The sequence below is a fragment of the Ruditapes philippinarum genome, unplaced genomic scaffold (genome assembly GCF_026571515.1).
Source record: "Ruditapes philippinarum isolate M1 unplaced genomic scaffold, ASM2657151v2 ctg165_1_1_1_1, whole genome shotgun sequence".
Lineage (NCBI taxonomy): Eukaryota > Metazoa > Mollusca > Bivalvia > Venerida > Veneridae > Ruditapes > Ruditapes philippinarum.
Genome location: NW_026859880.1, coordinates 172,755 through 186,161, shown reverse-complemented (window position 1 = coordinate 186,161; position 13,407 = coordinate 172,755). Strand labels below are relative to the sequence as shown.

Sequence of the window (13,407 nt, the reverse complement as noted above, 5' to 3'; positions counted from 1 at the left end):
GGAACAAGTTGTATATCATCAGATTGACTTGTTGAATACTTGTGTTAAAATGCCACGATTATAAATAATGCATTATAAATTAACAAAAAAACTTAATTTTCGTTAAGTTATAAAAGAACACAATTGACGATACGAAAAAGTAATTGGTTCGTAAAGACTAGGTAGAGCCATTGCACTGGCGTCAGAATCACACTCTGGTTAAGTTCGTCCATGCAAGTTAATTTCTGCAAAACTACTTAAGGTAGCTCGCTACTTTCCGACCGAAATTTGACAACATCTTAGATCTTGATGATTTTTGGCATGCACATATGTATATATGTCAGCTTTACTTCCGCAGCATTATTTTGTAAAGAAAAAGCGTGACTATGACGTCAAAGCGCCCTCTATCGGCGGCGTATGAATTGCAACATTTATATCGATAAAACGGCCTGTTTCAATCAATTCTTGTCCGATTTTCTCCATTTGAATTTTTAAGGGGCGTGAGGGATGTTGCACTTATACAGTATCCCTCATGTACAGACTCAATCAAACCGAGTCTGCAATTCTTATGTAATTTTGTTGTGATTAATGCTTCCGACGGATCACTTTTTTCCAGGTTTTTATACTTCACAACAGCAGGTGTCAAGTGAAGTGTGGCAGCTATAAAAAGGTTGCCCCGTACTTCACTTCAGTGTTGTTATGTGTTTCTGGTCCTTCGGGGATCATTGATGCCAGCACTATTAAGTGTTGAGAATTGAGTATCGCTCAAGCCGGTGCTAGGGGGCGTGAGGGATGTTGCACTTATACAGTATCCCTCATGTACTGAGTCAATCAAACCGAGTCTGCAATTCTTATGTAATTTTGTTGTGATTAATGCTTCCGAGGGATCACTTTGTTTCCAGATTTTTATAATTTTCAGTAAATGTATGCCTTTACATTGATGTCTTTCTTTTAACTTTGCTAAATATACCGCGATTTTATGGCTTTTTTCCCTTTGTTTTGACGAATAAATTTGTTGAAAATATCGCACGTCATCGCAATAACAATTGTAAAATAAAAAAAGGTCGGCACGGTGAATTTTGCTATAATTTTTTAAGCATGAAGTGAAATCGTAAAGGAAAATATTTATACAATAAAAATATATGGTCAACGCGTAAGATATTTTCCTATTACTGTTATGAAAATAAAATAAAGGGTGAATAAAACGCAATGATTTTGGTGACGTCAATAGACGTTAGAGTTCAAAGAATATACTTTTTTTTTATATAAATTGCTGATTATTTTCTTTTTGATATGCATATGTAAGATGAGGAAATTTACAATGTTTAATCCGCCAAGGCATTTTATTAATACGTTTCCAATTTGCTGGACGCAGTCTCATACATATTTCAGTTTTATTTTTTACAATTTGGTGATTGTAATAAAAAAGTAAAAATATTATAATATTACATGAAATACCTTATTTCAGCGCAAAAAGTAAGAATCGCATATTGCTGTATGACAGAAGTACGAGCATTTAGTCGCTTATGTGATACCCGTTAGAATATTAATTTTACGTAACTTCTTAACTTTTTAAACACTTTCATAAAATCACATACAGACAGACGAGCCCCGGTATCAAAACACATATTAAAAATGCAATCTGAATAGATATACATACAAATGTGCCGGAAAAGGTGATAAATATAATTCAGAAATAATATTTAAAATATGTTAAGAATATACAAAAACAATTAATTTTGCTTTCCATTTTCAAGGTTGTGCAATACTTTAATCTAATAAAAAATGTTATGATAATTGGTTTATAAATCAAAAAATAATGAACACTAATGTGACAAACTTAGTATTTTGGAAGCAAAAATCATACTCTAAAAATATATATTTGCATATTCGCAACTGCAGACTGGATACCATTACGCTTCTGGGATTTACGTGTTCATGTACTTACCGACTTTTTTATTACACAGAGCGACCCTTAAAATATTATTGTTTATCTAAGATTTCCACTTCATTTATCCTCTGTAGAGCAACAACTCTTAGCAACAAAAGGCATTTCTCTGCAGAATTTATACTGTATATTTCAATTAAATACAAAATATAATTATTAAATAACTTGTGCAACTAATGTTACCATTAGATACGAATGGTGTATAATGCTGACGCTATCGTTTTCATTTTTTGTGTATACAGTTTGCTTTTAGCAGAAAAAAAAACCACACACAATAAGGTGTTTATGTAAACAATAAAGTATTTTTTCATAGGCTCTATAGCACCGTATTGTGCAGGGAAAAAATCACACGAATTGAGGATCCTAGATGATCCTCTTCAATACAAGGCAATCTGAATTACATATGTAAAATGCTCCAGTAAATTAACATGTCTTTTGCTTCGAATCGAGAAATAAATGCATCAAACAGCGATACGCTGGTAAAGGCATACCGCGAGTTAGCGACTTTTCATTCCTGGAATTATGCTATTTATCGAAAAAGTCGTGACATTTTTCTTCAGAAAAATATTTGACGTCACCAAAATCATTAGGTTTTACCAATTTTTAATTCTATATTCAAACAGTAATAGCAAAATATCTTATGAGTTGGCCCTATATTTTCATTGAATAAACCAATATAATCACGACTTCTCTACATGCTAAAAGATTATAACAAAATTCATCGTCGATATTTTGAATAAATTTATTTATATGTCAAAACGGTGGAAAGTTAGCTGCAGAATCGCTGAAGTTTAAAAAAATTTAAATGGAAAAAATCGGATTTGAATTGAAAAAAAAAACAGGCCGTTTTATCAACAACAAAAAAAGTCGCAATTGCGTCGCTACCGATAGGGGGCGCGTTGACATCAAACCAACGCTTTTGCCTTTCCTTCACAAATAATGCTGCGGAAGTAAAACTTACAGACCTAAATCTTAAATGTTCGAATCTTGTTTTTCCAACTGTCATTTTATTTTTTCCGGTAATGAAATTTAAAGCAGTGCCAATTATTTTTTCCGAAATAACAATACAAATCACGCCTCAATTAGTAAATTAGAAAATGAAAAATAAAAGTCACAGTCGGGTTAAAAATAAATATGCTAATCTTGGGCATACATTTCAATAAGAAGATACTTATTTATTTCAAAGTAGCCCTATCATAATTATTAATTACGGAATACAATGGTAAGCTGGTAAATGTTAGTTCTACGAAGCTCAACGTCTATTGACGTCAAAAAATATATAACGTTTTACTCAAAATTCACGCAATTCTAAAAATGAAACACGCAATTCTAGAAATAGAAACACAAAATTCTTAAAATAATATTAGCGCAATTCTAAAAATAGAAACACGCAATTCTATAAATATAAATTCTATAAATAGAAACAAAAAGAATTTCATAAGACATCTTGTCTTTCATTCTAATCCAGTTTTTAATAATATTTGAATTGCTCTCTGTATATTGTGAATTATAACAAAATATGTCTAAACTAAATGAAAACGCGCACAATTCTAAAAAATAGAAACGCGCACAATTCTAAAAATAGACACACGCAATTCTAAAAACAGAAACACGCAATTCTATAAATATAGAAACACGCTTTTCTAAAAATAGAAACATGCGCAATTCTAAAAATAGAAACACAAAATTCTAAAAATAGAAACACGCACAATTCTAAAAATAGAAACACGCAATTCTAAAAATAGAAACACGCAATTCTATAAATAGAAACAAGCAATTCTATAAATAGAAACACGCAATTCTATAAATAGAAACACGCAATTCTCTCTATAAATAGAAACACCCAATTCTAAAAAAAGAAACCCGCAATTCTATAAATAGAATCAAATTTTATAAATAGAAACACACTATTCTTAAAATAGAAACACGCAATTCTATAAATAGAAATTTTACAAATAGAATCACCCAATTCTAAAAATAGAAACACGCGCAATTCTAAAAATAGAAACACAAAATTGTAAAAATAAAACTAGCAGAATTCAAAAAATAGAAGCACGCAATTCTAAAATAAGAAACACGCGCAATTCTAAAAATAGAAACACACAATTCTAGAAATAGAAACATGCAATTCTTTCTATAAATAGAACACTAAATTCTAAAAAAAGAAACACCCAATTCTAAAAATAGTAACACGCAGTTTAATAAATAGAAACACCCAATACTAAAAATAGAAAACGCAATTCTATAAATAGAAACACACGCAATTCTTAATAGAGAAACACGCAATGCTATAAATATAAATTCTATAGATAGAAACACCCAATTCTAAAAATAGAAACCCGTAATTCTTTAAATAGAAACAAATTCTAAAAATACAAACACGCAATTCTAAAAAAGAAACCCGCAATTCTATAAATAGAAACACGCAATTTTGAAAATAGAAACACGCTATTCTTAAAATAGAAACACGCAATTCTATAAATAGAAACATGCAATCCTATAAATAGAAACACGCCATTCTAAAAATGGAAACACGCAATTCTATAAATAGAAACACGCAATTCTAAAAATAGAAACGCGCAATTCTATAATGTTGTTGTTGTTGTTGTTGTTGATGTATATATATATATACACACACCAATAAATATATATGATCATTTAATGCACAAATCTGAGAAAATTCAGTAATTAAACCTCCAAGGTCAAGGTCATTAAAGAGCCCAGGTCAATTTGGGTTTGATAAACAACAAGGTCTTGTCCTAAAGAAAGTTCTGTTATAATGTGAAGTTGATCCTTTCAATAATAGCAAAGTTACAGCCAGTTACAGCCAAAAGAATGAAAATTTCAATAATTTGACCTTTAAAGTCAAGGTCATTAATGAGTGAAGGTCAAGGATTGTCTGGTTATTTTTAAGGGTTATCCTTATTATTATGTTCAAGTTTGAAGACAATCCATTAAAAAAAAAAAGTTACAGCCAATAATAGCAAGGACAAGCAAAATTTGGACTATTAACCTTGAAGGTCAAGGTCATTTATGGATGATGGTCAAGGTTAGTGTGGTCTACTGAAAGGACTTGTCCCATGGGTTGTTGTGGCCAGACAATACACCAAGAACTAAAAAAGTTATGATCCAGGTACAAGTTTGCGGACGGCAACGCCGCCGCGACTATAACAATACCTCTACTTTTTCTTTTTCAAAAAAAAAATCGAGCTAATAAAAACCACTTGCGATGACAACAAGTTAAATACCGTATGTGTATAAAAGGAAGTGTGAAAAACAATATCATAATCGCCTTTAGACACAAGATATACAAATACAAAAGTGTATGGTAAATGATAACGTAAAATATATGTCAAAATATCAGAATTCTTACCAAGTTACAGCTGTTCGAACTTTAACATATATGGGTTAATCTGTGGTTATTGACTTTAAACCAACCACTTGCCCTGCATTGCTGTTGGTTCAAATCCCTCCAGGGATTTTTTATTCTTTCATGGGAAGAAGCTATCCAGCTAAGGTGTACACTAGAGCATAAATAAATTGCACTGAGGTGCAACTGAGGTCTTCTCCACTAATTAAAAATGTTTAGTTTTAATCTATGTAATATTTGTTTCAGGTTGTGGATAATGTTGACACGGATTTCGAAATAGATCAACAAATATTTGACTTGGACGACAGAGCAGGTTTGTATTCTCAAAACTTTAACATGGACTTCAGTTTACCCCCAAAAAACGAAGTTTAGGGTTGTTTTTTTAAAGTCAGCTTGTCGGTCGTTCCACATCATGATTCGGTCGATAACTAAAGTTAGGAATGAGGTATTATAATAAAACTTGGTATTTTTTTTAACTTATGTGAAAACCCCGGTTGGTATTGCATTTGGACCCTTGTGGTAAAGGTCAATGTCACTGTTACTAAAAATAGAAAAATGGTTTCCAGACAACAACTAGAGTTTGATTAAGAATGAGATATTGAAAACAAAGTTGGTGTATAGCAAGCTTAGATAGACCACTTATTTTTTTAAAAAGTCAAAGTTGCTGGCGGGGGTATTAATCATATTCAGTGAAAGCTCTAGTTAAAGTGAAAACACCTATGCTTTTGTTAGATATTTGTGTTATCTAATTAAAATACAGCTTCTTTGAAAACTTCTGGCTTTAGTTGCTGAGCTTGTGAAAAAGACCTTCTGTCCAGGTTGATAAATTAAGTGTATAGAACATAGTCAGGCTGCACAGATGTAACCATAGTGCAGTTACTTCTATTGAAATTTAACAGGAATTAACCCGTTACTGGACTTAGGTAGTGAGATGTCTCTATACTACACGCATTTAAATAGACAAGTCAGTATCATGTTGCATGCTATTGGAATTAAAGTGGATAAGTTTGCAATTGGCACATTTTGAAATGTATCATTTAAGTATTCTTTAGTATTTCTACTTTGTAAAGACTGATAAGTATCTGTTGTTGTTTTTATCACATTTGACTTTGTTTTTTTATTTCAGAATTATTGCAAGCTGGTTCATCTCAGTGTGAAGCGAGCGCTGGAAAACGAAAGTTTTGGTGGAAAAATCGCAAGGTATAAATATCATAGTTACTGTGGTACATTATAAGTTATATATAAGATTTCTGAATAGTTTTTTGGACTTTTTTAAAAAGCTGAATAGCAAACGTCAATATTTACGCCATTAATAATCTGTTAAAAATCTGTATCAAATAATTTGAAAAATACTAATCAATAAAATTAATATTCAGTCAGCTGCCCAGTAGCTAAGTATATTTATGTAATGCTTTTGAGTGGATTACTAATTTATCCGTGAAAATTATATTTGATAATTTCAGAGTGAAAGTTATCAAAATATAATTTCACAGTGAAAATTATCAAAATATAATTTCACAGTGAAAATTATCAAAATATAATTTCACAATTTTCAATGACGAGCTGAAATTGATCTCAAAAGATATAAAAAAGAACAAAAACTTCCTTCAATTCCTTCAATTTACATATCACCATATATCGTTTTTCATAAACACTTCATTCCACATGCAAAACTGCTCATCATGACATTGGGCATATTAAGTATCCTACGAGCAATAACTGCCTAATGCAATATTAAAATTTGATAATCAATGACAGGCATCAGCCCGAATAAGTAAAAAACCAAGCGTTCGTAAGACAGTCTTTCAACAATTCCATGTTTTCCAAATTCCTAGACGTTTTTTTTTAATGTTTCACATCTGTCAACAATTATTAATTGTTTGTAACAATCCTCATATAAGTTTTCTTTCTTATAAAAAGATGTATGACTAACAAATCCAAATGATATCCCTCTGAATAAAACACAATTATTTTCCCTCCGTGAAACAGACAACTTTTAAAAATGGCCTGGTCCTAAAGTAACGGAAATAAGGTCTGATTATGTGACTTTTTATTCTTCTAGAATTGATTGTTTTTTATTATTTAAACAAGCTATCATGTATATTTTTGAATAAAATAAATAATATCATGGCCATTTAACGTTGATTGTTGAACTTATTTTTTAGCTCATGACTTCTTGTATTTATGAGAAATTCGACTAAAAATAAGTCTACCTGTAGGGAAAACAGAAATTAATATTTAAGTTAATATTTAGGTAATTTGATTTAAACTTTTTTTTGAAGCATAAAAAAGGAAATTTGTTTGTTTGCTTAGGAAGATGTAATTTGATTTCATCTTAATCACAAACAAACAAATATCCTCTATAAATTTGACAATTATCAAATGAAAATCAAGGTAACAAACATGCAGTATTATTAAATAATTTTTTAATTTGCTGATGTTTTAGATGGTGTTAATTATGGGAGTCATTGTTTGAGTTATAGGTAAGGTGATGTAGTATCGTTAATATTGTTGTCTATACAGTATTCATCAGTTTACATTTTCAGAACTTACATTATGTTATTTAAGTGTTGTGTGTAGTAACAGGTTATGACTGTGATTATCTCATTGGTTTAAAATACATGTACTTTCAGATGTGTTTTACACCTACCTTTATTATAAAAGTTTTATTCTAGTATATGTTGTAATAAAAAAACCACTACTATGTTTAACTTTTTAATTGCATTTAGCAACTTTTTTGTATCTGTTTATTATTGTATCTATTTATTGAAACTTAAGTTTTATAATAACTTTGACATTGCATAACAAATATAATGCAGTGGTTATGAATATACTTAATTATACCTCAGATACAGATTGCAGGTTGTTTTTGAGTTATTTCAAAACCAATGAATATATTGTAATCATATGAAATAAATGTTTTATGCTCACTGATCTGGCTATTAAAAAGAATGGTACCACTTTGATTTTCTTCTATATAATTTGCTGTTTCTTAAATAAATTTTTAGATTGACCAATAGGAAGGAATTTTTGCATACTGGTCCACATATTCAGACCTTTTACCAGTAAATCATAATTATAACATATAGTTATGTGACTTTCTCAAACTGAAAAAAGCCAGATAAGTTTGATTTTATGTGAAAAAAACCCTTTGTCTATTTCTAGTTGTTATTGTAGTAATTTCACATATGTTTTATTTCAATTGATTTTTGTATTGTGAGCCATAATAATTTGTTATTGTTTTTTCAGATGTGGCTCTTCCTCCTTATAGGAATCATTGCTGTTATATTTGTGATAATCATTGGTATGTTTACTCAGACAAGAGCTGTATTTCTAGATTTACCCATATTAGCACTATACTGACTGGGGATGTAATCTAATTTTACAAGCAATTTGGTATCACAAGGGGTAAAACATGTTTGTTGCTACTAAAAAGCTGGTTGTTTTTACTAAGAAATATTGAACAAAGTATACCGCATATTTTCATTATTTTAAATGTAATCAGTATACAAATTAAACACAATACTGACATTCTCAGCATAACTTTTTTGAATCACTCAATAAAAATTAAAGTTTGATGTGACTAGAAACAGTTTTATGAATAACTCAAAAAAGTCTGATGTATAAGAAACAGTTTTATGAATATTAAAACAACTTACAACAAGTCATTTTTATTTACTTTGGTACAATTGTACTATCAGCGAAACTGGGTAAAAATACCATAATTCTAATCTCATAGACAGCTGTTAATTTTTTAAACATGTCCATCACTTTGTCAAATGCATATGATAAAATAGCCAATGCTGTCAGTTAATCCCATGGACTTCATTTGAATATTTGAATATGGGATAAAGAAGATTCCAAATTCTATTAGTTCAAAGTTTTCAAATCCATCAAATCCATTTGCAACAGTTAGTGTCGTGATCAAAGCATTAAACAAACAGTTAAATCGTTCAATTTTCTCCAACAGCGTTTTTTCTATTTCCATTCTTTTAAATATCAACTCATGCACATGTTTGGCCATCAAAAGATATCACCTGCTGTTGAGAAAACCCTCTCAGAAGGAACACCAGTAACAGGAATGCAAAGCAAGCATTTGACTAATTTTGATAATTTTGGATACTTAATTTCCCATTGCTTGCACCACTGTAGTAGAAATTCAATATTGTAGGTGGGGTCAACTTGATAATGATTCCCATCTATTTTTGCAAAATCTTGCATAGATTATGACGGTTTAACATGTGTGACAAATACATCGCTTAGATTCATTAAAAGCCAAAGACTGTAGTCATTGTACAGTCCATTAATTCCTGTTCTGATGTAGGTTTACACCTCAAAAAGTCACTCTCAACTAGGTAAACTTGATTATGGCAGTTCTTCTACTGTTGCTACTTCTTAATGAGTTGTTAAAAAATGGACACATTCTCATTCGAGACTGTGATACTGGTGGTTTGAACTATTGTTGATATATAGATGGCATTTTATATTACTTCTGAGTAGGCAGGATTTTTTTATTGTGGTAGATTTCTTTATAGTGCCTATCATACTTTTATTTCAGTGAAATTCTGATTCTAATTCTGAGTTAAAATTTAATTTAATTTAAGTAATATCACTCTACAGCACAGTTCAACTATTTGTCGTCTCAGTTATATGGACCCCTGAGTGAGAAGTGGCAATACCTTCTCTCTACTGTCAATTGTAGCTGTTCTGTCCTTTAATAGCTTATCTGAGCCAAAGGCTTTGTTTGAGCTTTTCAGCTCGACTTTATTTTGAAAAAAAACCACTGAGGTAGTGTCACTTGATCAAACGTGTACATTGATCATAACTTTTTTAAGTTCTTGGTGTATTGTCTTTATACTTGGTCAAAAAAAACCTTTGATAAGACCTTTATGAAGACTAGACTTAACTTGACCTTCTTTCATAAATGACCTGAACCTTTTGGGTTAAATGTCTAAATTTTGCTTACATTTTGCTGAGTTTTGCTATTAGTTGCTATAACATTGTTAATAATGAATAATTTGTCTTCAGACTTCAACACATAAATGTTCTAGGATAGGCCTTAAAGTTTTCCAGACAAACTTTTATATTCACTCACAAAAAACCTTGACCTTGTAGGTCAAATTATGTTTTGCCGTCACTGGCAATAACTTTTTATCGATGAATGAATAAAAATCATATAAAAACAAAACATAAATTAAGATCAAGCCTTTACGATGTCTAACTCAAATTAACCATGGCTCATGGATGATCTCTACCTTGAGTGTTAAATTTTGACTTTTAACTGATTTTGGCTATTAATTTTGACTGGTACTTAATCCATGGATCATCTTCATACTTTGACAAATCAACATATGGAGCAAACCTTTAGAAGGTTGAACTTATCTTGCCCTTAGGTGTTAAATGACATTGACTGTCAAGGTCAAACTGTTGCATTTTAGTTAAATTTTCCATTTAGATATTATCAGAAATAAACTTAACTTCGATCTTTTAAAAAAAGACAAATTTACTTTTGTTGCCACAATTTCAATTGACAGCGTAATATTTTGTCATATCCTTCTTCATACAGCTTCCAAACTTCGCATTTGGGCGCTGTTTGGTGCATGCACCGTGATGAGCTGTCCTTACAAGACTAAATAAGAGATCAGAGGCCAAGAACAATAAGTTTCATTCTACCTTGGAACTTAGTCTTTCATGTTTATTGATTTAAGAATTAAAATTGTTCTAGAATGAATAATTAAAAGTGAGTGATGTAAAGATTATTTTACTGATATTTAATCAATGTAAATGTCGATGTAAATGGTTGTACTCAGGTGCCTGTTCGTACCTGAAATAATGCATGGAAGGGCATCTGTGGTCTTCCTCAACCAGGAAAGCTAGAACGTATATGTGACCTATACTGTGACAGTGCGACATAAAATCCAACCAAAAACATAAATAAAACATTAATGCGAATTTGATAACTCAACATACATTGCCATTGAACTGTTACTCTGACATAATACATAAATGTTATAGCTTTATAGAATTTATATTAACTACGTTAAGATGTTGAAGTGTCCTCTTTGTCCTTGCCTTCTATGTATGGTCAAACCCTTTGGCTTCAGTCAGAAATCCGTCAGCTTACTTGCAGGATACAAGTGATGCTTTTACTTAGATACTTTTAATACATATATAGGGAAAATATTCTACTCAGATACTTTAATACTTAAAGTTTAGGCATATTAAGGCAAGAAAACTATCATGTAGACTTTTTTTAATATAAATTGTGTTGCTATGATAAAAATGGCATGCCAAATTGGTGACAACTTTGAAAAAAAAAAGTAATAGCAATGAATCTTAGGGGAGCAGTCTATGGCCAACATGACCTTCTTTTTTTATTTTTCAAGAATTGTTAAAGCTTTCTAAAGAAACACTTAAGGTATGGTCTGTTTTACTATGTTGCCTACTCATAGAGTATTTATATCAATAAGAAGCATTTTTATATTCTATTATTATACATCTAGAAATTTGACAAATGTTTACCAATTACTTTGAAAAATTTGTTTCAAGTTTTTTATATAAAATATCAAGTTGATTTATAGTGACCAAACATTAAGGAAGAAAAAAAACAATGATGTAAAATTTAAAATGCAGTGACATAAAATGACTCAGTATTGTGTTAAAAAACATGTATTTTTTTCTTACTAGCTGATGAGTGAAAAATGTAAAATATAATTAGGAATTTTATGAATATTATAGAATAATTTCTTAAGACTTTTATGATGTGAGTGGATTTGCCAATGTCATAATTAGAAGAAGAAATAAAGGATTACAAATTAAACATGTTATTTAACTACATTATATGCAGGCAAGGGTGCACATATGTAACGTCATAGAAAAAATTATGCAGGGTGAGTTTATGAGAGCCATTGATATGTTATAAGTAATAGAAAGGGCATCGACACACGAGGCTATCTGATATGTACGAGGGAGCGTAGCCCCGGATTTATATCAAATTGCCGAACGTTTTGTGTTCTTCCCTTTTTTATCATATGCAAAAAAGCAACAACAAAACAAGTTCCCTGTAGTCACCCAAGGAAAAAAGTAAAAAAATACACGAGCTTCTGAATTTAACTTTTCAATTGTAAACACCAGAAAAATAGCTTATCAACGATCATGCTGTATTGTTATTCCCGACAGACAGTGCGGTTACTAGAGTGTTGGTAACTAATACCTTCACTCCAGTAAATGCACTCTGCATGTATAGGTATCCGACGTAACTCTTATTTTCAATAGAAAGGTTACAAAACTATGATACAAGTTGATATTTAACATTTTTTTGTTTAACTTATAATCATATGATATTTTTATTTTCAGTATGGCATGATGGCGGGAGTGATTCCAAAGAAGCATCAACTGATACAACTACAGTAAAGAGTACCCGTTGAGTTATTTTTAGCAATATATATTAAAGTTCACCGCCGGAACAAAATTCAAATAAAAATATTGCGTTATTTTTTTTTCAATTTTTCTCCTCTGTTTTAACTATTGTGATTAATGGATTCATAGATTTCATTTAAAGTTAATCATTTCTTGACATTGATTGTCATAAGACTCTAAATCTCAGAATAAGACTTGTTTTTTCTAGATATTATATTATAGTGATTAATGTTTGACCTCTGCAACAAATATGTTTCATGAAAATTTGTTTCTTATTGTTTGATATCTCAAATGCAAAAATGCTTTTGAATTTCAGTTTTGCATAATTAATGTTACGTGTCTTTCTTTTTTATTTTATTATTTGTTTTTAAGGGGGGGGGGATAAAAACAAAATTTGGGTACTTGTGTTTACTTTTGTATTTTTTTATATTGTTGTTTAGGAGATTCGTTCATTAGAAATATAAAGGAAGGATTATTTTTTATTTTGTTATAGATAAAATACTGATAAACATGACTATAGTTTATTTTTATATAGTATGTCATAGATTGAGTATAATCAGTAGACATTAAAATAGTATACAATGTACCAAAATAGAGGAGAGATGGTATATCATCATCAAACACATATTATTTTAGTAACAGTTTAGTTCCTTATAATGTAATGTATGTTTGTGAATATTTTTTGATATTT

At 30.3% G+C, this 13,407-nt stretch overlaps 1 protein-coding gene across 1 annotated transcript in view; it reads left to right on the top strand.

The window, feature by feature from the left end:
- The window catches only part of LOC132758190 (uncharacterized), a 59,281-nt gene extending 46,324 nt beyond the window's left edge, over nt 1–12,957 (top strand). Inside the window, exons 6-9 of the mRNA XM_060749745.1 lie at nt 5,544–5,610; nt 6,424–6,497; nt 8,547–8,601; nt 12,654–12,957. Of these exons, the coding sequence (XP_060605728.1) occupies nt 5,544–5,610; nt 6,424–6,497; nt 8,547–8,601; nt 12,654–12,724 (267 nt within the window). The 3' untranslated portion in view covers nt 12,725–12,957. The remainder of the gene's footprint in view (nt 1–5,543; nt 5,611–6,423; nt 6,498–8,546; nt 8,602–12,653) is intronic.
- The last annotated feature ends 450 nt before the right edge of the window (nt 12,958–13,407 follow it).